The sequence below is a fragment of the Thermobia domestica genome, chromosome 7 (assembly GCF_964235325.1).
Source record: "Thermobia domestica chromosome 7, izTheDome1.hap1.1, whole genome shotgun sequence".
NCBI classification, from domain to species: Eukaryota; Metazoa; Arthropoda; class Insecta; order Zygentoma; family Lepismatidae; genus Thermobia; species Thermobia domestica.
In genome coordinates, this window is record NC_137460.1 from 161,516,571 (window position 1) to 161,544,491 (window position 27,921).

At 35.5% G+C, this 27,921-nt stretch overlaps 1 protein-coding gene across 1 annotated transcript; it reads right to left on the reverse strand.

Moving 5' to 3' along the window:
- Nucleotides 1–117: 117 nt before the first annotated feature.
- Nucleotides 118–27,919, reverse strand: LOC145690542 (rab9 effector protein with kelch motifs-like). The gene is made up of 5 exons (XM_081765516.1): nt 27,781–27,919; nt 27,035–27,492; nt 25,045–25,217; nt 6,829–7,042; nt 118–626 (listed from the first exon to the last, which is right to left on the reverse strand). The coding sequence occupies exons 2-5, from the start codon at nt 27,462–27,464 to the stop codon at nt 310–312; spliced, it is 1,134 nt and encodes a 377-aa protein (XP_081621642.1). The 5' UTR covers nt 27,465–27,492; nt 27,781–27,919; the 3' UTR covers nt 118–309.
- Nucleotides 27,920–27,921: the final 2 nt, after the last annotated feature.

Sequence of the window (27,921 nt, forward strand, 5' to 3'; positions counted from 1 at the left end):
CACTTTTATTTTTAATTGTGTAAACATTCTTAATACGATATATAACAATCTAGAAAACCACAGCATTACACAACACAATCAAGAAAATATGTTATAGTATTTAAAAAAAAAATATAATTTCAGAACAGCTGAAACATAAATTTTATTGCAAATATACATAAGTCCATTTTTTATCATTTGCCGACTATATTATAATACTACAATATAAAGATGCACAATTTAAGTTTCCCTTAAGTAGAAATTTCTGGAATGTGGAAGAACAGTTCATTGGTTTTCATAAATAAAGTTTATGCTAATTTGTCCATTGTTTCATACAATTTCATGTTTCAAGGAAAATATCCAGAAGTCATTAAACAAAGACCCATTTGTATCCATGCCACCATGAACTAAGATACAAGGTGCCCAGCTATCTTTAGTTCCTTTACTGTCTGTTCTTATATCCTTCTTTTGGTCCGTGAAATCCATTGCAGAAAACTGTTTACCTAATACTGACTGCATTACACTAGGAATATTATTATAAAATTCTTTTAAAAATTCAAGTGGTAACTCTACTACAATCATAGCAAAATCCAGTCTCGGAGGTGGAAAAATCACAGATTTCCTTATCTCTTCCCACCGAAGAGCATCTGAAATAGAAACAGAATATACACCAAATTAGTTTGCTAAATATTGAGAAAATGTACGTATGTTATGGTAACATTCTTGTTTCTTAACTGGGAAGTTCCTGAATCTTGCTATTGGTCATCCTTAGCAAGTCTTTTTTTAAATGTTCCTGGCGAATACTAAATATGTATGTGGATTTCATTCAAATAATAATAATAAACACCTTTCACTGCTTTCAGTATGTAATGCTCTAGCATCTCTCTGGAACTTTGTTAAATAAGTACAGAAAACTTTTCAAAGAAACCTGATAGAACAAAATAACAAATACAAGTACGTCCAGTTAATTCTCTTTTTCACACAACGTAATATGTAACGTTTGTTCGTTTGTTTCACCAGAATTAGATTTTTACAAAAAAAAAAAAAAAAAAAAAAAAAAAAAACATAAGGGGTTTGTTCCACCTGGTCAGAATGCCAACGGGTAGTTTTACTGAGAGGTTTTGAAGAGACTGAAGGAAGATGTTCAGCACAACAACCACAGCTGTGGCAAACGAAAGACTGGTTGCTGCACCATGACAACGCGCCCGCGCGCACACCGCTCGTTTTAAGGGAATTCCTGGCCAAAAACAATATGGTAACGGTCCTCCATCCTCCCTCCTCCTCTGACCTAGCAGCATGTGACTTCTACCTGTTCCCGAAGATGAAACTCGCATTCACAGGGCGACTTTTTTTTTTAACTCCACTGAAGACATCCAAGTGGAATCGCAACGGGTCCTGAAGACCCTTTACCACGCGGACTTCCAGGAGCGCTTCCAAAAGTGGGAACAACGCTGGGATCGTTGCACACATGCCGGAGGGGACTACTTTGAAGGCGACGTTCGACATAAGGTTGTAAGTATAGTTTTCTGATTTTTACAATGACATTCTCGGATATTTTGGGTAGCACCTCGTACAACAGATGAAAGGGTTAAGATGTTAATGACTCGCTAAGTAAAACTACTATTTTGTGTCCAACACAGAACTTCTCTGAAAAATTTTCTGAGCCTCCACAAGTTGAGTTGAGTTGATTTTGAGTTTAACGTCCCTTTCAGCAGCAAGGCAATATGAGACGTCAACCTACTGATTAGCGTGGAATCCGAACCACATAAGCTCCTGCCGGAAGTCGAACCCGGCTCTCCTACGCCAAAGGCGCGTACGGTAACCGCTCAGTCACGAAGGGAGCTCTCGTACATCATTTCAGCCGAGTAGAAACTGCGAGATCTTCGCTGCAAATCGAAGTGGTAAAATATCTTATTTGTGGTCAGAGTAGAATACCTTTAAAAGGTAAATGGTTGGTCATATTGCTTTGAACATGACTGTATAATATCTCTCCTCTTTCTAATCAAATCTTTTATGTCCGTATCCTTGATTCTCTTTCTGCACATAATCGTGACGAACGTAAAGAATCTCATTCCATGATCATCTACTATGCCACATTTTTTTTCTTTTTCAATATAAACATATATTTAATGGGTAAAATTCCCTGGGAGTGAATCCATGGAAAAGTTTTATGCAATATCTGGGAAAAGAAAATGAGACAAAATGGAAGAAATGCAAGTGGTATTTGAAAAATAGTGTAGATTTTGGTTGAGAGAAGAAAAAGTCGGGAGATTTTTAGACAAGTAGACACGTTGCAAGCTAACTTTGCACTTTGAAACCGTTATTTCTCGAGCGCGAGAGATGAAAATGAGAGGAAATGGTTGATACTACACATGCGCAAGATATGCTGCCAACCGCGATTATCCAAACTTCTCAGTAGTAGATCCTAAATAGTTTATATATATATATATATATATATATATATATATATATATATATATATATATATATATAGTTTGTTTATCAGTTAAAAACTACTAAATGTTTGCCTCTTTGCAAAGCATCACACATCCTCTCCACTATTTTTGCAATTGGTACAATTGATAACAAATAGACCATCGTTTGCTCTTTCTTTCTCAAAGTAAGCTCTGACATTATATATCATTTCCCTACTTAAGACTTCTGATCGTAGTACTGCTCCCGATTTTTTAAAAAAAGATCTTTTATCTTCCATATCATAGCGTTAATTAACCAAAGTATAAGAGAATTTTAAATTAATTATTAAAATTAAGAATAACTGAATGTATCAAACATCTGAACGTGCCGGCATAAAAATAGGGTAAAGAACTCATACAAATATATCCACACAATCCCAGATATTAACACACAAAAGAATAGATACACATAGTATTTTTGTTCTACAAAACACAAAAATTTAGATTTATATACACCACTATAACACAATGCTAAGTAATACTGAGTGGAAAACATTCTTTCACCCTTCTTATTTTGACCTTTGGGTTCAAAAAAAAAAAAAAAAAAAAAATCCCCACACATCTGTTGGTCAACAGAACACATGGTACATTTTGGCTATCGTAGCATTCCATTCGCTTAGGGTCTAAAACAAGAGACATGGCTCACTCACACCTCGAAATAAGATATTTCCGATGCTTGTCGAGGTTTGTTCTTTGGCTAGGTTTCATGTAGTGTGCTGGTAGGTTGAAAATAAGGTGTTTGTTGTTACGAGGGTGTTATCGTATTCCGGTCCAGTGTACTGTGGATAGGCTAGTGTAGTAGTTTATAGGTGTCTCGGTGTGTGTTGTAGTGAATTAACGTGACTATGAATGTTATAAACTCCAAAGTGAAGCACAAAAAGATCCATTCACAGGCTAGAGAGTGATTTGGAATGTTATCAAATTTATGGAGATGGAAGCTCGAGAAGATATCTTCACAATTCCTGTTGGAAAAGCTTTAGAAAGAACAGCGAAGGTTGTAGGGGTATCGTTACAGACGATCAAAAATATAAAGAAAGAAGAGCAGACAGTTGAAGCTAAGAAAACTTGTTTTGAAACTCCGATTAAAATCTGGCGTTGTCAGAAACCTGGGGTTGGGGTAGATGAATTTGACAGTGATGTTATTCGGAGAACAACTTACGACTTTTATAAAAAGGAACACAGAGTTTCTACTGTTTCGACACTGAGGGAAAAGCTTTCAGAATCAATAGGTTTTCAGGGTGGGTGCACAAGCCTTAGAAAAATACTGAAAGATCTTGGGTTTCGGTGGAGAAAGACTAAAACTAACAGAACTGTACTTGTCGAGTCCCAAGAAATTCGGGAAAAAAGAATTTCCTACTTGAGGCGTATAAAGGAATATCGAAACCAAGCGCGAAATATAGTTTATGTAGACGAATCATACATATTATCATCTCACGTTTCAAACAAATCTTGGAGCAACGACGGCTCTCACGGTCTATTAGCACCAGTCTCTCGGGGTTAGAGGTCTATTATGATTCATGCAGGAGGGGAACATGGGTTTGTACCCAATATATTATTAATGTGGAAAGCAAGTCAGTCTACAGGTGACTACCACAACCAAATGAACCAAGAGAATTATGAAAAGTGCGTTACAGATAAATTAATACCAAATCTCCCTTACAATTCTGTCGTGGTTTGTGATAATGAATCCTATCATAACGTTATTTTGGAAAAAGGACCTACCTCTCGTTCGACTAAACAACAAATGATGCAGTGGCTGACAGAGAAAAGCATTTCTTTTGATTGTAATATGCTGAAGCCGGAATTGTATAGTTCAATCCAATCACATAAATCTAGATTTTAAAAGTTTGCAATTGACGAAATTTTCAAACGCCATGGACACTCTGTGCTTATTTTACCCCCTCCCCCTATCACCCGGAATTGAATCCAATTGAAAACATTTGGTATTTAGTGAAAGGATGGGTTGCGTCACGAAACACAACATTCAAAATCAATGATGTTCAAATTAAGTTCGGGCAAATCGGGAGGAACGAATGGATATCAGTTTGTAATCACGTGAAGCAAATTGAAACTCAGTATTGGGAAGCAGAAGGAATTATGGATGAAATTACTGAGAGGGTCGTTATCAGTCTCGGTGGGTCGATAGTGATAGCCAGGGCCGTGCCGTAGGGGGGGAAACGGGCGAGCGGGGCGACGGCCCCGGGCGCCGAAGTAAGGGGAACGAAAAATTTGGGAGAAGAAAGGAAAAATTGCTTGAAATATATGTATGGGGGCCTCGCCCCGGGCGCTGATTTTCCACGGCACGGCCCTGTTGATAGCAACAGTGATTCAGAAGAGGATACTGACGGTGACTTATCCGGAATAGAAGAAATGCAGGTGAATGTTTCCTTTATGTACGCATACACATAGATGAAAAATATTTGACATTTCATTTTTATTTGTGGAATGCAACGTCTATTAATAGTAATGATCTAGATATACATAGATGAAAAGGTACAACGTACGAGTTATGAATAATAGCTCACATTTCTAGATTCATGGTGAATATTTATTTCAGTTGACAACGCTGATAAGTTCACTTTTCTGCCTCCTAAATCACGGTCAGATGGGAGCCAAATCGCGAACAGCATGACGTCACTCAAGTGCAGAGTTGTTGTGCGCCGTGTCTACAACGGAAGTTTCTATTTCGTAAAATGGAAAGTTTATATAGTATCATTAGGAGGAGTAAAGAGAAAGAAAAACAGGAAAAGAAAGTTAAAGTTAGTTACAACTAAATTTCGTGAATAAAGTTTACGATAAATATGCATATTAGCTCAAAGAAGCCAGTTGAAAGGCTACAGCCGACCAGAAGGAAAACATGGCAACCAAGTAGAAGAAAAAATCCAATTTTGGCATCAGGGGTAAAATTTCTACATGTAACGGGATATATTGTTTGGAAACCAAAGTTATATACAGGAGTGACTGACATGAAGTGCGAGGAGAATTATGAAAGGAAAATATGAATAAATAAAATGAACCACTAAGAACACAGAAGGCAAGAGAATAACATAGAGAAAGAGGTTTAAAAGAAGCTGGATTCTTAAGGAGATGGTTCACAAGAAAACAAGCAAATATGAAATATTATCTTTTCAAGGTTTCATTTTACCAGTAACCATTATGTGAACTAACATTTGACCAAAGAACACGTAATTTTAATTGTTGTTGCAACGATGATATTACCACATACTTTTCAAAGATGGTATAAAGCTTAGTGAAGCAAGATTGTTCTATCGTAGTCTGACATGCTATTTGAGGAAAAAACTTCGGAGATAGCAATACTCTGATAAAAATTGTAATAAAAAAGGGCCGATGTTTAACACGGAATACAATTATTTTTTATAAATAAAATATTTTTTAATGTTGTACTAGAGCTTGTCTATTTCATCTGTGCCCTCGGAAACTATGACAACTATACTTCGATTCCACCCTTGCCACCCTGTGATGAATGAAACCCTCCCTTTGCGTAGCGAAAAGAAGTGAATGGCCTCAGCTGTGTTGTCAATTTGTCATTCAGTCATTTGGTCTTGACGAGTGACGATCGTAGGCTACTTAGAGTGGCTAACAAGACAGAGCACAGCGAAGGACGTGAAATAATTCATTGTGGCAACGTTTCAGCATCCAACAATTGAAAGATCTCGGCCGCAACAACTTATTCCTCCTCTTTCGAGGATATGGGAAATCACATATCGCCAGCAAGGGCATAGTTGAAATAGAAAGGCTCTAGCAATATTCTACATTTCTCTGATATGATCTATTTTAATCAATTGTCGGAAGGAATTATATTAAATACTCACTTGTCAGAAGAATTTACTCATTTGATTTGAAAATCTGAAGGAAACAATGTGAATCACCACCTACGAAAATTAAATCTTTCAGTGCGTCTCATGGTTATGCCCTTTAGGCTAAAGGAAACGGATGATTAATAATTATGAAATAATTGGTAGAATGAGAGTAGAAGGAAACGGGAGAACTCACGAACAAAATTTTTCTGTTACAAATTCTCTTGGCCTGTGATCGAATCAGAGTTCCCTAGCGCCAGAGATGAGCACTGTACTGTTGGGCCACTGTGCCGCTAATCAATCGATTAATTATTTCACCATTCCATAGAGATAATGATAGTAACGCATTTTATCCAAAAAGAAAACAGGAACAATCATGTTTTAAATCAATCCTTTTTTTTATTTAATTTTTTCTCCACGTTTGCTGGTTTCTAATGAGCAACAGAAAAGTTTCTATATTTTTGACAATGAAAAATAAAATAAATCAATATAAATTTCGAGAGAAACAGAACATCCACTTGAAGAAACACATGAAAAGAATTCGACTTGTTCCTTACCGGTGTCGAACCTCCAGAGATCATTAAGGGCAACGCCTTTTTCTCCTAATCCCCCAAAAATATACACCCATTGCTGGTGCAAAACACCGCCATGTGCTGCTCGAGGGCACGGATAACGAATGCCTCTATCAAGTTGCACCCATGTTCTATCCTCGTTTAACACATACATGTCATCGAAGAAACTAGTATTCCTCATCCCACCATGGCAATAAATCTGAAACATAATAAAATAATTGAACATGTTCATACACAATTCACTGAAAATGAGGTGGTTTACTTCCAAGCTTTAATAAATAAATAAATAAATAAAAACAAAGTAGTATTTTTTTAAATTAATAATCTGGTTTACTAACACGGGAATTTTCATCTGAAAGTTAACATAATATGCACACTATTAAAAAATGGAAACACTTGTGTTAACGATCTTGCTTCATTAATTATATATTTCCTAAAATGTTATTAAGTCATCTTTTGGTCTCAAGCCAAATTCAAGATAATGCATATTTCAAGTGTTAAGAGTTAATACCGTTCCTTTATGTTGCCGACATTTTAAAATATGGCGGCTATTATCGAAAAAAAGCTTTCTCACTTACATTATATTCGTTTCATAGCGGATTACTACGGAACTACCTCGGAAAACGCCTCGAAGTAAACACTATTGAGTAGAATCTCACTTTTTAAACGGTACCTATATTATTCCTGCATCTTAAAATCTGAGGGAGCTAGGCTATTTTATGTAGCGCAAGGTATTGGATTTTGAGAACTTAGATTGCGCTAAACAAAGTGGCATGCGCAAATTAGGGATGGTCGGATTCGGATCTTGGATCTGGATCAGAAATTCGAATCCCGGATATGGATCCGAAATTCGAATCTCGGGTCTAGGTTCGAAATTCGGATCTCGGATCTGGGTTCAAAATTTGGATCTGGATCTCAGATCTTGATTCGCATCCAAACCTACATCTCAAATTGTGATAAATTTGAATATCTAAAATTCGTCAGAAGTAATTTCACGAAGTCCTGACAGTGAAGAAGAAAGCAGAAAATTAAGACAATACTGACTACTCTATTCGTCTTCCTCAGTCTACTCAAAAGATCAAATGAATGCCATACTAAATATGATCTGATTTGTTCCGGATGAGAGTTCAAATGTCGAATCTAGGTCCAGACCTAGTTCAAGGACCAAAATCCGTATCTCGGGTTTGAAACATCTGAAGCCAGAATACATTTGAAACTGGAATAGAAAACTCGAATATTTAAAATTCCTCAAGAGAGCTATTTCATTGACTGTTAAGAAAATATAAACAGTTAAGACAAGTATTGACTAGTTTTTACGTCTATTTATCTTTCTGTCTGCTCAAAATATCAAACGTATACCTTTCAAGATGATTTAATAATTACCGAGTAAATCACAATGTGAGCACTAAGAATAAGCATGACTTTTGGTGCCTCTTATCTAGATTTGAAATTTCGGATTCATACATAGAATTCGACTGAATACGGCATAAATATCTGAGATCTGGAAACTGAAACATGTGCTAGTACAAAGATAGTAGCTGATAACTTCCAGCCATTCTAATAACATCAGTATTTCAGTTTGGGTTTGGATCATCCTTCGACAAAGCTTGACTATCACCATCAACTATTAGAGAATTAGAACTTTTCTCTCTACTAGATAATGTATAGGTAACTATAGCTTTTCGTCTATAGGAAACAGAGAGGGTATCGTATTATCACAGGTAATATTTGATACATAAGACTCAGAATGTCAGTATTTAGGAGCAACATTCAAGATAATCAGTTATCTTAAATGTGCTCCCGCTTAGCCAAGAAAACCCGACAGGCATAATCGAGTGGTCTGCGCCATTAGGCTATGGAAGGTTTGCTGTGAGTGTCATGGATTCGAATCCCGCTTCGGGCATGGGAGTTTATAACTGGCCTCGTCTACTTCATGCCTGTATAGTGTCGTAATGGTTACGGTATAATCCGTTCAAAGTGTTCAGCAGATAACATATAATTTGGTAAAAGTCAGTTACCTTGAAAAGAAAGGAAGTGGTTGGCACGCGTGCCTTCGGTGCCCGTGGTCGCGGTTTCAGTTCCCAGTAGGATACTCAAAAGTTTCGGTGCTGACCTAGCTACGTCAGGACAATTGGGGAGCTATCTGAAGTAAGAGATTTCCACATGATGTACCTTGTACCCACAGATTTTTCACTGTTGTTAAAAGCCAGAGTTTAAAAAAATAAAACAAAATGAAGATGTTTGGTGAGTTAGCTAATCATCTATGGAAAATAATTCTTGCGGAATCCGAATATTCTGCGACTCGACATAATTTTTTATGTTTATAAGGTAAACAGAGTCAAGTCCCAGAGGAGGCTTCGACGTATGGAAAGTAGAGACCACTGGAGTCGCTCCACCAAATCTCAACACTCCACTCCCAGTATAACTGGAATGGTATTGGTCGTCTTCTAGCAATGTGATAAAATTTCAGCAGTTTTTCACCGATTAGGTTCAGACAGTAGCTGTCTTTTAAGAGACTGTACTCATCTACCTTGGAGGTGCTCATGCTGACGACCCTGAAAAATGTAATTTCTTTCATGCTGCAGAAAATAAAGAGGAACCACTCCTACATTGTGCACACGATAAGGCGGATGACCAGATTCTAGTGCACATTCATCATGTGCAAAAATAAAATCAACCACTCATATTACTGTTTCTTCTCCAGATACGGGTATATTTGTAAACGCACTATACCATTTTCAAAACAGTTGGAAAATCGTTGGAGTCCAGCATTTGTGGTTTCTGTGTGAATTGTTCAAGATAATGAGGACAGTTTTACTCCACTCATTAACGAATTTCATACTCGCGTACGTAATTTCCATTCTTCCAGCCATTTACGCATTTAGTGACTGTGGTACAACTTCCCAAGTCGGGACAAACATGCATTACTGAAAGCTGGTGAAGACTGTGTCCCAGACTTTCTCGAAAGCTTTGGTAGAACAGAGCTGTCTGATGACATGATAAACAAAGTTGAAAGATTCCAAGTACGAACTCTTGATTTACAGTTAACTACATTCGATTTACGCTCATACCAGTTTCATCACAAGCGTCTCCAAATGACGTTCGTGGATCTTGTTTCTCCGACTACATCTATCCATCTTCATATTAAAAAAGCATACCTTTAGTGTTATAAATGGTTGCACGCAACCGATAATGCACTCGACTTGGATCCTTGTCATTATGGTACAACAAAGTGTAAGAAACTCTTAATGCCCAAGATCAACGACAAAGCAACAATGCCGCCAGACTTTCCAACTCCATGTCCGTGCAGAAAATACTTTAGAGAAAATGTATGTCAATGACGGGTTCTCGAATTAATCTGTTGTACACACTGTACATGAGGTGTTCTTCGTCCCAGAATCCTCATAAATAACATTCGACACTGATTTTTTTTAATACGTAATGTGTTTTTTGTGTGTTTTGGACACGTCATATAAAATACTATTTGTAGTGTTCAAACACTTGCTTGCTTGTCATATAGACTCGGAGCTTCAGATTTTTATAGCCTTAGTTGCAGATTATGTCCTATCTCCCACAAAAGAAGGTGGGAAAAAAAAAAATAATAAATGAGCATATCAGTTTCAGTTTATAAATATTGTTTCAATCTTGAAATCGGAAAGCATTTGTGTAAACTTAATTTCCTTCAATTTGATCAGATGAAAAATTTTAGTCGGATGCGAAATTTTGAGACGAAGTAGATATAAATGCAAAATATACAGGGCGACAGAGAGGCCATATTCGAAAAGGTGGGGGAATTACAGACCACACCCAAATCACGTCAATTAAAAAAATGGACCATCCCACTGAAGTTAAACAGAGAACATAAATCTGAAAAAGTCAGAGAGTATCTTTCAGTGCACACGGGACCAAAGTACGCTTCTGCTTGGCCGCCATACTGATGTCATTGTAGGTAAGAGTCCAAATCCTATTTCCGCCAGGAGTTGCAGGGTTCTCAAAATAACGTACTACCTCCGTTCCGAAAGTTTTTTCTCTTTATTTTAACGAGTATTTGCACATGCCACTTTGTTTAGTGCAATCTACGTTCTCAAAATCTAACACCTTGCGCCACATAAAATAGCCTAGCTCCCTTAGTTTATAAGATGCAGGAATAATATAGATATCGTTTGAAATGTGAGATTCTACTCGATACGTTTCTTTTAGGTGTTTTCCGTATTTATGATAGTAATCTGCTATGAAACTGAGAAAGCTATTTTTTTTTCGATAACAGCCGCCATATTTTAAAATGTCGCCAACGTAGAGAAACAGTATTAACAAATTTCTTGAAACATGCATTATCTTTAATTTGGCATCAGAATGAAGTTCGTATCTTACTTTTGTGATGAGATATGACCGCACAAAACATAAACGGATGCAATCGCGTGGCCACCTACTGACCACACCCAAGTCATATGACCACTTTAAAAAAGAAAAAGAAAAAAAAAAGAAATGGACTACCCCAAACATGAATCTGAAGTCAAACAGAAAGGAGCTTCCTGTGCACGGTGCCGTAGCAGGCGCCTACACTACAGGTAAGAATATATATATATATATACTGAATTAAGTCAACCTCCAGCTTTCTAACAGCCAGGTAAGTTAAATACATCAGACTTTCTTTTTACTTTTCTTTCTTTTGTTATTCCATTTAGAATTAACACTTTCTTAACTCCGAACTACGAAACTACGAACCTTATTTTTTTTAACTTTCTTTCCATTTAAGATTAGCCTGTCTTAACTGAGAGTATTTCCTTTTTACCTTAGTAGTTCGTTTCTCAAGAAGTATTGACACAATTTTGTTTAACCAGTATTCTCAACCTAACATAACAGGGAATTCTATATTTTCAAATATAATATAAATTTTAACTTATCCTGACAATAAAAAATGTAATGTTTTATACAGAAAATAGAGAATATCCTACTGTATTAGGTTTTAAATATTACTAATAATAATTAAAATTGATATGATGATATGTTGGCTAGCTTGTAACATTGTAAATATGATAATCAAAACATTTTTTAAAAATGCAAAATAATATAAAAGAATTAATATAGTGTGAGCCATAGGTTGCTTGATAGTAGCAGTTATTCAGTTCTCAATTGACTAGAGTAATAGTACCTGATTGACGTAAACAATACGTTATGTTGTGGTTAGTGAATATACATTGTGAAAAATTATTTCATAAAGGATTTAAACCTTGTCACATTCGTAATTAAGTAAGTTTAGAGTGAACACGAAGATATCAAAGAATGGGCGTGTATTCGTACTTCAAAAGTGGTCAAGTGGCCAAGATTACCAAGATGTGATTAAGTTATGGTGCAGCATTTTCGAACTCTTTACCAACGAGGAATCCTTAACTTGAATAAAGGGTTTGAACAGACTGAATTTGATAAATTATCATCCAGAACATTAGTGATGTAATATCTTCTCTATATTTAACGTATGTAATTTGTGCATAGAAATTGACAGAGCACTCTTTGAACACTTGAATTAATTTCGCAGTTCATACGTATTTCAAATGCATTTTTGTCAAGTGATTTTAGGGCTCACCCTGTACATCGTTCAATAAATACAGATCGAGAATGACCTTTCGTTTAAATTTTTCGTCTAAAAAAACAATGTAATTGGACTGGAAATAATTTGCACTTAACAAAATTCACATTAGTAAGTTCTTTATATCAGAAAATATATCTATCAATTTACATAGCTCCGAGTTAAGACTGATGAAAGGATCTGATCGTGTGATTCACAAGATGTCACTGTGAATTCCGTAACTTTCGTTGTATGGTCATCAACGAAAGAAAGCGGCATGCAGATCGTATATTAACCATGCTATTTTTTCTTTTGTTGTAAAATGTAAGATTCATGATAGAGAAGAAGAATATTACAAGACATTGTGATTCAGTATCAGAAAGTTCATCCTGGGATTATCAAATATTATCTGGAGAATTACGGATTTATTGAATTTTTTTTTAGAACTGTTACGTCAAACGCGTGTTTTTAACGTTTTATTTAACTGTAGGATTTCTCTGTCTGTCTATGTGTGTGTGCGTGTGTGTGTATGCAACTAAAATGAATAGTAAATAAAATTAGGTATGCAAGTACTGCAAATTTGGAGCGGTGATCGACTCGACCTTTCCTGATTATTCATAGAATTTTTTAGTGTATGAACTGTTTTTGTGAACGAACACGGCATGCAAATAGTTGAATTTGGTATCAGTGAAACCCATAATGGCTTTGAAAAATTGTGTTCGCAGAACAAAAGACAAGGGCTTTGCCAAAACAGTAAGAACAGTTCAGACATCTCGGAGGAATATCCAGACAAACGAACGCCTAAGTCGAGTAGAGGAACTTCGCTTGAAAAACTGTGTTCGCAGAACAAAACGAAAAGCGCTTTGCACTATTTCTAATGCTGAAAATTCTATTTTCCATTGTGTACAATGGGAACTACCGCGTCAAGTGATTTTCCAAGGTTAAGTCTATGAGCATCCCGTTTTTCGGTGATTGGAATTTATTAGTGAACAGAACGATACAGAATATTTTTTTTTTGTTATATTATTATTATTAACTTCTTAACAGGTGAGACTGCCTTCTTTCGGTTTTGTTATTTATACACTTGAGTTTAAAGATCTGTTCAAAAGTTAAATTACACAAAGTAGGACACTTTACACATTATCAACAACCTTTGAACACCTCCAGATTACAAATATTCACCTCTTTTAGATGCTCTGTTGTACAAGTATGTCCCACATGTGTGTACAAAATGTGCAAAACAGCAAATTCTGAACAGTTAGTTATAAAAGGAAAACTTCTAATAATTTGCCAGGAGGTAATGCACCTAAAATGGAAGTCACATTTCCTCACTGAACTTCTATGTTGATACTTTGTATCAGAAAAGTAATAGCCCGCTTGTCACCATAGCGTGTGCAATACGTTGGCCTACTTCTTTGATGAAATTGGGCCCTTCGAGGCTCGAAATGTCGCTTGATTCAATAGCTACGGGCACGAATAGATCTGTCGAGTAGATCTTTATATTTTCTTCTTTTCTCGCATTCTCTGCGGGCTGCAATAGCTCCTTCTCGAGATGAAAAAAAAGTGAGATTATATGACGCGAAAGTGTTAGAGCAGGTGAAATCCCAGAGAAGAATCCTTCCCCTCTTCCATGGTACCAGCGTCATGCCATCTGATCTTTTGCCATCAAATATGTTACACCCCGCAGGCTCACGAACAGATGGAACGTCTGCCGATGTGAGCGCTCTTCAGATGATGTCATTCACGTTCGAATGCCTCATGTCTTCCGGAGCTACTTATACAAGACAGACCGTGTATATTTTCGGTGATTATTTCATAATGGTATTTCCGATCGGGACATTCGACCTCTTATAACACTCAGCGCGTGCTCCTGAATCACCATGTTAAATCTGGTTAAGAACGGTTCAGGTATCTCGGAAGAATATCCGGACAAACGAACGGCTCAGTCGAATATAGAGGAGCGTCGCTCCAATAAAGTTTGGGGCGACAAAAGAGATTAGAATTGACCTCAATGTGCCATACGACACAAAAAAAGGTATTGCTTTAAGCCTAGCTTAGGGCATCATATAGACTAATGTCCTCTAAGAAAACTAACATTCTTAAGATTTTCCCCGCACAGAATAACAGAATGGCAAGGGAAAAGTGCAATTATACGCATGAATTCCTAGAAATTTCATTTAATATTTGTGGATTTTCTTCTTGTTTGAACAATATTAAATGAAAATTGTTGAAATTCGGAGAAATTTTATCATTTCCTTCCCCTTGAATTCGAAATTGGTTTACTTAGATCTGTGCTAGATATTTCATTTTACAATACTTCAATTTTATTTTAAGATTTATAAGTGAAAACGATAGATGTTGAATTGGAAATATGTATTTCACCTAAATAAATATATGTAATAACCATTTTTCCTGTGGTACTTTGTTTTGTACGTACGTTTTGTATATGTACGTTTTGTATCTCTCTTCAAAATCAATCCGATCAGTGATTCCATTAGCATGTTGAATAAACTGCAAGAAGGAAATACACTCTCAGCGACTAGACAGGAAATTAGGCAGTACCTATTAATAATAAAGAATCAAACTACAATTTAATCGAATTACACCGAAGAGTCGGGATTAAAACAGCTCCTCCTGATAAGCATTCAATCCAATTTCCAGATAAATTAATACGCATAAATAGTCTAAAACTACTTACGAGTTAGCTTGCTCATATTTATCAAAAAAACTTAGGTAGATCCACGGAACATAAGATAAATTTTCTGGTATTAGAAACGGACTGCGTGTTCGAGATATTCAAGAAAGAAAAAAGGAAAAAAAAAAAAACACCCGAGGGACGAATCCAAACAAAAGGAATATGAAGAATAATAAAGCAACTAGGATAGATGATATATCTGTTGAAGTTATTACACTGAGTGCTTACTGATTTGCGATTACCCCTCCACATAAGGAGATGAGGTGGAGGATTTATCCACACTCCACTTGGACGCGCCCGTTCCAGTATACGGAAAATGTACAAGGAGTAGCAAGAAAATAGGATAAGGCTTGCAGGCAACAGAACTGCAGGGGCGTACGGAAGGTCACACCGCGGGCGAGCGTCGTGTCAAACTACGCGTAACAGCCAAACGAACCATCAGTATCCGAGAATTACGTGACCAATACAATAGTACATGCACAATACCTATATCCCACGTACCTATGCGGCGTACACTGGCACGCATGAAGTTCCACAGCAGACAAGTCACTCGTCATTTACTCTCACGACCCGTCACCACCTACTTTCTCGCGCTTGGGTACAGGAGCACGCTAACTGGACCGCGGTTGATTGGAAAAGGGTGTGCTGACCTAATGAATTACCGTTTCTGCTACACAACTCAGACGGGCGCGTGCTTGTGGGGCGCCAAAAGCACGAAGCTATGGACCCCTCGTGTATGGTGCGTACTGTAACGTAGCCACAGATATACAGGCCTGTGGACAAAAATGTGACGTCATCATCGATAGGGCTTTCGTGTTGCAATGGAAGAAAGATTGAAAGCCCATTATATTGAAAACGGTTCTAACAATTTACATGAAATTTGGTAGTGGAACGTTTCTTGTTGCGAGAAATCGATCTACACTCTGTAAAGAAAAAATAGCGACACCTCAATTCACAAGGTAACTTACACAGAAAACCATAGTTGCAGCTGGCTAGAAGAGGTATAGAAGGAAATTATGAGTTTGATAGTACATTTGCATTATCTGTGACACCTATGGTGTACAACAGCGCTTACTAATTATTTATGTATCAGTAATATTCTCTCCAGATGGCACCTGAGAGCGTCTCGTAAGTTATTGGAGTGAAAATTCTGCATTGCATTTGTAATGTGTAGGCCCAGGTAATTAGCATTTTGTGATTGTTCTCTGCTTTGTCAATGTTTGAACAGTGTCAAGTGGCAATATTGTTGTTGTGCAGCGTTGTTTTTGTATAAAATTGTTGCTCATGTGGACTGTAAACAAGTATGATGGGTAAGAAATGTGACTTGTCGTCACGTGAACAAGACAAAATTCTTGCTTTGCACAGTTAAGTTACATCTCTAAGGGAGATAGCTGGAATACTCAAAATCCACCATTCGACGGCAGAAAGAGTAATTCACAAGCAAAAATAGTATAAGAAACCATCCCTTCGTCAACAGTGTAATAGAAAAAAGAAAGCATCACCCAGAGCAGATCGCCAAATAAAATTAATAGCACTGCAGAATTAAGGAATGACTTCCCCAAAAATCGTTTTTATAATTTGAGATGATATTGGAACTGCAGTTACGCGCACGACTGTATTCTTAACTGTATGAAGAGGATATTACGAAGAAAAAACCGCCTCGAAAGTCGAAACTGACAAAAACACAGAAGACTTCAACACGTAGGTTTGTGAGGCGATATGCTACTTGGACTTATGACAACTGGAAGCATGGCGTTTTCTCCGTTGAGAAAAGTTTAGAATAGTGGGAAACTATAGTGGTGTGAAGTTGTGAATACGAATGAGCGAGAAACTTGATACGGATTTTGTTTAAGAGATACAAATATTCAGTTACTGAGTGTTGGTATGGGCTTGCTTCACCGCCAGCGTCAGAATAATGGATGTATATGTGAAGAGTCATTTAATGCAAAAAAACGTCTTCAAATTCTGGTACGTAAAATTCTTACAACAGCTAAAGATAACTTTCCTGAAGAAAATATGGACTACTTCGTTTTCCAGGACGTTAATGCTTCATATCACCGAGCGAAAATCGTTAATACGTGGTGCAAGAATATGACTATTCAAAGACTCATGTGGCCTCCAAACTCACCTGACATCAATCCAATTGTAAAACTTGGGTCAACATGAGCAGAAGACTCAATAGACAACTATCTCGGATAGAATGGAACTCACGGAACAGATAATCCGGGAGTGATTCCATGAAATCAAGGTTGCATTTTGCAATAGCTTTGTCACAAAAAGGCCTCGACGATTTCCTGCACATCCTAAAGCCCATGGTCCACATAAAAAAATCTAGTTTGATGTATTGTACCTCTCAATGTTCGTACACAATATATCTTACTCTTAAGAAATTACATTTTTTGTTTTGTGCTATTATTTTTGATCTTTCATACTTTTATGTATAATTTTTCCCACAGACGTTTTTTGCTGAAAACAGATATAATTACTAATATATGCATATAAATTCATTATATGCATATAAAAAACCTGAAACTATGGCGCAAGTATTCAGGATGAATTGCTCATTGAGAATATGCATTGTAATATTATCAGAAATTCATGTAAAAGATCGTATTGGATAGTGTATATTGTGAAAACCATATCCAAGCAAGTGTCGCTATTTTTTCTTTACAGAGTGTAGCTTGGTCTCAACTTTCGAAAAGCTTCTTCAGTGGCGTTTTTGGATGCATCAATTTGAGGGCGCCTCACTTGTATTACAATAGCAACAAAGAATGTTCACAAAATTTTGTGAAAATGCATTTTCTCGTACAAGAAAATAATTTAAGTATGTTTCAATTACCTGCAATTAGTTTAGTGGCGTTTTGGGGTACCTCAATTATAGTTTTAAAATAGCAAACTATGTAAATGAAATTTTTCGCAAATGTACTTTCGCGTAAAAGAAAGTGTTTTACCTAAGTTTCAAGTTCCTCAAATTAGTTCAATTCAGTTTTCGGAACTTCATTTGGGGGGCGCAAAAAAATTAACTGAAAAGAGTTCTTACAATCATTAAATTTTGTAAAACTATTTTTTCCGATTAGGTAAAGAGATTTAGCTTAGTCCCAACTTTCGACTAAACTTCCTTAGCTGCGTTTTCGAGTGTGCTTTGTCTCGGGGGCGCCTCACTTATATTTCAGAAACAACAAAGGATCTTCAAGAAATTTTGTACAAATGCATTGCAGCATATAAGAATGAGATTTTATTATGGTTCAACTACCACAAATCACTTTAGCGGAATTTTCGGGCACTTCAGTTATATTTCAAACTGAACAAACTATCTTCACGACTTGCGCGTTTTCGCGTACAAGAAAGCGATTCGATTTAGCTAAGATTCAAGTGCCTCAAGTTAGTCCAGCGGTATTATTTATAGGCGACAAAAATTTCAAGTTAAAATAACTACTAGGATTATTACGAAATTTTGCAAAACCTCTTCGAGTACAAGAAGTAGATTTAGCTTAGTCTCAACTTTCGAAATATTAACCTGGCGGCATTTTTTAGAACTTCATTATGGTGGTATTAAAATTATAACTTGAAACTGGTCAAACGATCTTTATGAAATAAAAATAATCCGTTTTTTTTGCCTGCAAGCTAGTTATTCGAAAGATCAAAGGACGTGAATTATCTGTCTAGAATATTTCGGCATACAACACACCTCCTGCGTACGTCCCTACTGTACTGTATAGAACGTAATACAATATAGAATTTGTACTCTTCAGGCCCCTCCACATACTGTGCGAATTGACGGCGAGATGCCAGGAATTTCCTCTCTGGCAAAACTTCATCCTCCCTCTGGAAAAGATAATGTTCATCCATGACAGGGATAACTTTCTTCATTCTCTCTATATAGTTTGCGTATGATGGTTGTGTGCGTATATGGGTGTAACTCATCCCCACCTGGAAAAAATGCTTAATTCGCGTACTATCTCCACAAATATAAAAAATAGTATTTACAGCCAGTGGTGTTATACAAATAATTTAATGATTAGTAAGTAACAACCTGTACTGTGCTTAGTATTTAACAACCCCTATATTCTATAGTTAGTATAGTGACTTACTATCAGTATGATTACTATGTATTATTATTATGTTATTATGTATTTGTATAAGTATTATTATTTATTCCAGTGATACTATAGTAATAATAAGTAGTTCGGTAGTAGTACATTGAATTAGCTTAGGTTCTGTTATGTTAAATAATCGCAGCCACTATTTCATCACATAAAGTAATCCCGGGGAACCAGCTACGGAACTTTACCTAAAGAGACTACATACCACAGGGTCGTGCGTATTTTCGCATAAAAACGATTTTTTTAAGTAATAACGCGTATGTCTTCCTAAAGGAATTTGTATTGAGGAATGCCACACTGCATATTAAACACAATCTCAGGTACTAAGAGTGTTTCTTGGTGAAAAAGGAAGGGTAAGTAATTAAAGTCAATCTGGAACCAGATTCTATATCTGTACCCAACTTAATGAACACAGCCAAGTAAATCATGAGAAAATCAAATTAAATGCGCACTCAAAAATTTAAATAACCATGATACAATTGATACACTACATTAAGGCTGCTGTAAGGTCAACAACTTACATGTAATTTTAAAATGGTTAATTTTCCACGTGGATTTACATAACTGAGTACAGGTATTGTGCAAGGTGTAGCTGTATGCACTATTCATAATGCACATTATACACTAAAAAATTCTACACGAATTCTTTGCAGTGTTTCATTGTGCACACTCCTTGAAAACAGAATTTTTGTTAGATGTATGGAGTAACATTCAGAACTTTCAGAACTTTGATTCATATTTGCTGCTTAAAGTATATAATAATGAATCTCTCTTTCCTTCCAGGCTACAGTACACATGTCATATTTTCCGCAAGAATAAATAATTGTTGTATCACTTATGATTTTTACGATTTATCGATAAATTACAACAAAGGCAAGAGAAGCAGATTTCAAAATTAATCTCTTCTATTTATACTGTAGATGAAGCCATGAAATCAAAGATGCTGCTAGAGCTATGAACTTTACATTATATTTAAAGATTAAGCAAGTATATTGATACATTAAAACAGTGTGTTCTATGATTCAAGTTGGCTAAGTATTTAGTTTAGAAACAAATGGGCTGAGTGTAGCATAAATATATTTCCCGTGGAACTCTTGAAAATTCACAACTTCGTTCAAGTCAAATATTATAGTTAAAATTTCTTCAAAAACTGCAAAAGTTATAAAATTTCAAATTTTGAAAAAATCATTAAAATTGTAGGAAAAATTTTATCAGTGTACTTTAGCTGTAGTTTCTGAAAAATCTCTAAATGTTAAAAATGGTGAAGCAACGCTTATTGATGCCAAGTAACTTCATATAGATTGACCGATTTTTAAAGCATTTATTATTATACTTGAAACCTTGCATAATATAGACGATATAATCTTTTCGTACAGATTAAGAGCTGCAAGAATAAAAAATATGACTGCAAAATAGTTTCAAGACAAACAAATCTCTTGATGCTTTAAATATATTTATTCTGTTAGCAGACTGACATTTCGCTAAACACGTTGGCAAGAATATCTGTTTCGTAACACATACGGAGATGCAAGAGCTGGGGGAGCAAAGACAACTGAGTGGCAAGTGTTTATGAGGTGTTGAGGTACATACGATGTGTAGAGTACTTTTCTTACGGACACATATGGAGGTCATTATTACTATACCTTAATACGGTAATTACAGATTTGCTGGTTTATAAATGAATTTCTTGAATATTATTCTTTCTTTTAAAGTAAATACTTTACCCTAATATTTCTAATTGTAATCCGGACCGTTCTCAATCTGCATCATTGTAAACATTTTTAGTTATTAAATAAACAGAGCGTGTTTCCCTTATGTTGAGCGTTAACTCCAACAACAACAACAACAAAAAAAAAAAAAAAAAAAAAAAAAAAAGCGAGAGTTGAGCACGGTCCTTTTAAAAAGCTTGAGTTTGAACTTGAGTTAACTCATTTTTTACACTCTGAGTTTGAGCTGAGCTAAGCTTGTTTCCAAAGTGAGCGTTTACAATCCTGGTCGATCCTTGCACTGCAACCTAGCCTTTTCCAGCACCCCTAACAAGATATCCACTTAACTCGGTCAAGAACCCTTCTAAATCAATAAATACTACACATCTGTCCTTCCTTTTCCGAAAAATCTCTCACCGATGTTACCACCAATAAACCCTCCTGAAACCAGTGCCTTTCCGAACAGTTTCTTCTCAGTTTTCTCGTTTGTTTTGTCATATTCCTGGTCAATATTTACATTAAAAGTTTTACCGTGTGTGATACTACTCTTTGCACCTTTTCCATTTGTTTCCTTTTCCAACGGAATCATCCTGATTTATAAGAAATCATCTAGCCATTTTCCCGTTTCGTATATTTTCTTGCATATGCAAAACAGCTCTTTCTTATTTCTCCAAATTCTTTAATGCACTGAGTGCTCACTGAATTGCGACCACCTACCTAATACTTTATTCGTCCGCGAAAACTAAATTTTCCATATACCAACTTCATGCAAATTATACTGCACTTTTGTAGCTATATCAGAGGAGTTCTCTAACTTTCCACAACACGGATTTCTGCCATCAGCAAACTATTTTATAGACTAGTTACAATGAACGATTGAAGTAACAAACATAAAAACGATTGAAGTGATAAAAACTTATTGTTATGTTGAAATTGTCACTGTCATATCTATACCTATTGGAATTAATTTACACATAAGTAGAACCAGTTCAACATTATATATAAGGCTAGTATAGAAAATTTAACTAATTAATTTTAAATTAAACCTAGAAGTGCTAAGTAAACCAAAACTGCATGCTTCGAATTTCTGATAAACATACACTCAAAAACATCAACAGATAAGATGCTCATGAAGCCTTGTCATTCACTAATGTCTGGAGTATTGTAAACCAGCCATTCATACTGTTTAAGTGGCTACACTACACTAATTGTGAGAAATTAAACTTTGATATTTCCAACATGCAGAATTTTGAGAAACTAGAATAATTACTGTACTACGCGACAGCCTAGTTGAAGTCTGGTATGAACCATTGAGCGCGCATTATGCTATTGCCAAAGCTCCGATAAGAAATGAACTTTTGGTAGTTACAATATCGTGACAAGATTTGCATCTCTTTACGAGTGTACAGCATGCTATAATATTATAACACGAAAAACACGTGTTATAAATATATCGTTATAAATATAACTTATAAATATTGTTTTGTGTGTAATGCGCTGCGAAGAGGGGCAGTGCATGTGCAAATTCGATTCGAAGTATTAGCATCACAAGGAAACCGAAGTAAAAGGACTTAGCATTCACTGGCATTTAGTAGGTCATATGTTACTAGTGAATATTTTTTTTTCTCCGTAATTCCGGACTGATTGAACGTTATGAACAATGGATATTTCAAAAATGGTTTTCATATAACAGCCACAATAAGAAAGGAGAAAATCAATGAAAATAAAACGTCTGTAAAATCTCAACGAATAAAGTATATCACTAATATCCCCCCAAAATTTTACTATCTTCAGTCTGGGATAGTAAATAATCCTCAGTCTTTGTATTGGAAAGAAGTTTCCTATGGTATATCATTTTCAACCGAAGCGGTTTTCCACATCGTGGCGCTATTAATGTGGTTGAACAGGTTGGTCGACATGACAGCAGCGCCCAAGGTCAACTTGGTCCCCACGCACAACAGTACTAATGATTGTAAAATGTTAATCTTGTAAAATCTAAATGATTGTAAAATTCTTTTTGTTTGTTTGTTTGTTCTGAGAGCAGCAATCAAGGGACTGAGCATTTGATTACAGATTTTATTCTATTAGTAGATTTGATTCTATTAGTATTTACTTAAATTAAAAATGCGTTACGGACATCTTGGATTAAGACTGCGTATTTCACTGAGAATCACTGTTATACGGTGTTTTAATTTGTTCCCAATATATTTTTACTTAAATTCTTCACTCAAAGCCAGTTGACTACTACTAGACAAATACTTTTTAAGGATTATTTATCTTCACTACGCTTCACACACACATTTATTTTTTCTTTCTTTTAATTCTGGTGAATACAGAAACAATAACATTTCTACATGGACACTTAGAAATGAACTAAGAACTGGACACGAAAGTTCTGCACATATTTTGCCATCGTGTGTTGGAGCAACACAATGGCAATAGTTATGATATAATGTTTGTAGTAGCTATATAGGAAGGCTGTGTAAGTAGTTGGGTGTAAATAAACGATCAGCAGTGACCACGAGTTCGATAGACTAACAAATGCATCTAAATACTTAAAAAATACGTAAGAAAACTATTGTCGTACTCTACATTAAAAATGAACTTAAGTATTTGAAACTAAATGAATCTAAAAGCAAACAACCTAAAGGCGAAAGGAAGAAATAACATGAGAAATGAATAGTGAAGTTTATATTAAACATACAGATTAGACTGAATTCGTGATGGGGTAAAGAGTTTGGTGTAAGCCTTCTTCAGCGAATAAAATAAGAACATAAAGATGCTTTAAAAGAAGAATTGTGCAAAACATACGAGAAGCAAAATTTAAGACAATTTGTAGGGCTACAGCTATACAAAACGTTTTGTTCTGGAAATCCGTACATTATATTTTAAACAAAATTTCAATACTGCACTTGAATCTGGAAAATGCATTGCAATTGATAAGTTAGAAGTTCTTTGCGAAAAAAGCTCTGTATTGCAGTAGAAAAAAAATTAAAAAGTGTGTGTGTGTGGCAGATAAATTACAGATGTGGTTCGCGCAATAAGTCACTATACACTGAGGGTATACCACCACCGAGCTGAACCTGGATGATTGTTTAAACCTCCCCGTTGTATAAGAAGCCGCAAGAGAAACTATCTTCTGGCCTGGTTTTGCGATCACTCATTGTATTTGAGCTGTCGCGTCACGAATATATAATTATTGTTTGAACGTGGCTGAGCTGCTTGCTCTCAGCCTATGCTTCACGGTATCCACCTGCTCACTCAATGTTTAGTTATATTTTGAAAATACAAAGAATTATCCCTAGTTTCTTTCTTTCTGTCCACTACCCCTGCAATGAAAAGAGAAAGAGCTACTGGAGAGGTCGAATATCTAGCTAGAGGCTTCTTGGTACACAAGAACACCTATTACGCCAGGAAAACTGCAATGTGTTACAAACCAGAAACATCAATTTTGTATTCCCACCCCCCAAAAAAAAGCCAAGCCGCCCAGCCGTTTCGACCCACTGGAAAATGTATTTAAAAAAAAAAGAAAAGAAAAAAGTGCTATACTCAAATAGGTTTCCAAAAATATGAGAAGCATGTAGCAAAAGAAGTGACTACTCAAGTTGTGTAAAACGTTATGGTGCAGATGAAGCGAAAAGTCCGGGATATTAGCCGATAGCCAACAACAAAAAACAAATCCTAATGTAATTTCTATAGTATCCTATTGTATTCAATTTAAGTGATGAAACGATTATAGTTCACTTGAATATAGTTTTCATCTCACATCAAACAAGTGCAGAACTTAAGCGTACGGTTTTTACAAATACTATTAAATAACAATTTCCAGAGTTTTCTTACAGTTCATAAACTTGTGGATCAACATGATGTCATAACAGTCGGACTCTCAAAATTTCTACATTACATGAGAAGTTTTGAACAAAATTATTATTTTGTTTAATTCTACTCGAAACGTAAGAAATGGCTTTCTATTACAATTTCCATACTCTTGGATGATATCGAGTTCTTAACACGAATTTAAAAAATAAATAAAAGAGATGAATTGTAAAGATCCTTAAGTTAATGAATATCAATATCTTTTGAATATATTTAATAGAATCGTGTATCTTTTTGTAAGGAACAAAAGTTTACCTGATTGCCGGAAGACACTAAAACATGACCTTGTCGTGGTGAGGGCGTTGTTCCCTTTGTGCTTAATACTGTCCATTTCATCTCCTTTGGATCATATAGATAAACTCGACTGTCATTCACTGGTTCTGGGCCTTTTTCTCCACCACAGAACACCACTAATTGGCCATTTAGAACTTAGAAGTAAATACACAGACATGAACAACATATACATCGAAAACCAGAACAACGTACGACTATTTCTAGTCAAAGCTTTTCTTATTGTATTCTTTATCTTAAAAGCTTGATTTTTGATTCGTTTACTACATTTTTACTTGCACTGTAAGAGAATCCGAGTTTTTATGATAGTGCGGGCGATTGCAGAATTTTTCTCAAGGGATTAAAAAGAGAAGAAATTAGCATTTATCTCTTATAATTATATTGTAAATAGGTTTCTACGCTGACTCATTGCATGCAAGGCAAGAAAGATAAGTAACGAATGACCTTAATGAAAAGCGAAGACTGTGCTAAACTAAGTATTATATCCAAAGTGAAACATATTTATAAAACAATTGCGGAACAAAAGATAAACACTGGGAAAGTTTAAAACACATATTGAGTAACCAGAAAGGAACACCATTTTATTAAACACACTATTAAACATTCTTAAATCACAGTCACGAGTCTCAGTCACCCGTATTTTGAACAGAATTTAAAAAAATATATATATATTTGACATTATTTCGAGAATTCCCATTCCGAGGATTCAGAACTTACTGAGGGAAAGTGTCTATTTGCTGCAACACGTAATAGTTGTTCTCAGGTGTTATTCCTTCGGTTCGTCATGACACCTCCAAGACCAGGTATCGATGCTTTCTATCCAGAGAGACTTGGTGAGCAGCATTCCAGACTTCAATCAGAGGGTAAAAGAAAAAAACTGCAACTTAAAAAGAACAAAGAATGGGCTTCCACTTTAAATAACGTGTGGTTTATTTAATTAAATAATTTTGTTTAATTGCGTGCATGAGCATAAGCTATTTTCTTGTTTTTTCTTCTTTTTTCCGTAATGGCATCATTCATGCCCTATAGTATACGCTATATAGTCTATTTATCTCTTGTTCAATAACATCGGTATAGAAGTTTTGTATATAAATAGTATATAAAGGTACAATGAGACTGGTTGTTCATTTTATAAAGAAATAACCTATATATTAAATCAATACTAGATAATGCACTTAAATCAATAAGTATACAAACAGAGCTTAAAAAGACTTTCCTCTTCATTTCCTGAATATTATTTGGATAAGACTTAAGAACGCCGGGGGAGGGGAATACTCGCATGCATGCAGATATCTTTGATATTGCAACCACTGCTTCTGCAGACCACGGAGCGCTACTGCAGTAGGCTATTTCTGTGCTCTTCAAACTGCGTTATCCCTCAGCTCATATAATATGTTATTTATTACATATAATTAATTTGATTCAATCTTATTCTCTTGAGTATCTTCAATGAGACACGTGCCTTTCAGCATAACTGAGGAACTATGTGAAGTTATCAAAAAATAAATGTATATAATATACGATGGCATTTCCTCCTGGTCACTTTAGTATGAATTTCAGTACTCTCCCATATTTACGCATAATCTTCCACAAATGTATACAAAATATTGTGTACAAGGGAAAAGAAGAAATTAGGAACTATGTGCGACTGATACTTCGCAATCTTATCTCATTAATCATTTACTTAACACTCAAAACTTCATATTTACTCCAATCAAATTAGAATGGAAATCTACGGGATTAAAAGCCAATAGGATATATTATTATGACAAATATAAGATCAAAATAACCATATTTGAATCAGAAGCACTAGCTAATGTGTATTAATTTCTACAATAGATATTTTTTTGATTCAATTAGGGTCAAACACATATACATTGTAGGAATTAATACTTCTCTAGAGATTGAACTGTACAACTTTATTGCCATATCTAGTGAAAGGAAGTTACATTACCTGCTGTTGTTGAAAAATGAGTACGTGGCGAAGGAACTTCTCCTTTTGTAGGAACTTGAGTCCATGAGCGGTTATTAATATCAAATTCACAGATGTCATTTTTATTTCCTTTCTGAGTAGCACCTCCAAAAACAATTATTTTATTTCTTTCTGAATTTGGTATAAAGGAACAATGTTCATATCTTGCTTCAAACTTTTGTGTACAAATCTGATCACAGGTTAATTTTGTTAAGTCCACTGAATACACTTCATTAAATGCACAATCAGGTGCAGCTCCTCCTACAAAAATTGCCTTGTGATCATCCTGTAAATGCAAGCAAGTTTGTCCTACTCTTGGTGACGGGATATTTCCTGATACATTCAACGTAAGCCAGTTTTGATTGTATTTTCTTTTATCAACTGTCTCATCAGATTCTCTGTCACTCTCCATATTATACCGTTGTAACCCTGAATAACTCCTAAAAATAAAGGCAGGATGTCGTTCAATTTATGAATAAAATTATTAATAAAAATACCAAAGCATATAGAAAATAAATTTTCTTATAAACAAAAAGAAAAAAGTTTGAAATTAAATTAAACAAAAACTACGTGAAATAAAAATAAAATCAAAATTAAACTTTCCTTTTTAATAAAATCGCACTAAGTCAATTTATTGATTAACTATGTCACCTTTTTATGTGAACCAAATCATATATGAACTAGTGTATCTGTTCTTGATTCTGAACATCTTAGAAGAGAACACATACTTGAGATTCTATTGGCTTATCATCACTTTTTGTCACATCAGATCCTTGTTTGCGAACAACAACTGCACTATTTCCGTAATTGCTGTAAGCGAAGGCTTTCCTATGCTCTCCGTAAGTCAAAAAATTTCTAGGCTGCTTCGT

Bases quoted from the DNA above. Each gene is read 5' to 3' on its own strand.
- LOC145690542 (XM_081765516.1), bottom strand. From the start codon at position 27,464: ATGGAGAGTGACAGAGAATCTGATGAGACAGTTGATAAAAGAAAATAC. The intron at 25,218-27,034 runs GTAATGTAACTT...TTTACTTCTAAG, and splicing joins TCATTTTTCAACAACAGCAG to TTCTAAATGGCCAATTAGTG. The intron at 627-6,828 runs GTAAGGAACAAG...TTTCTATTTCAG, and splicing joins TCTCTGGAGGTTCGACACCG to ATGCTCTTCGGTGGGAAGAG.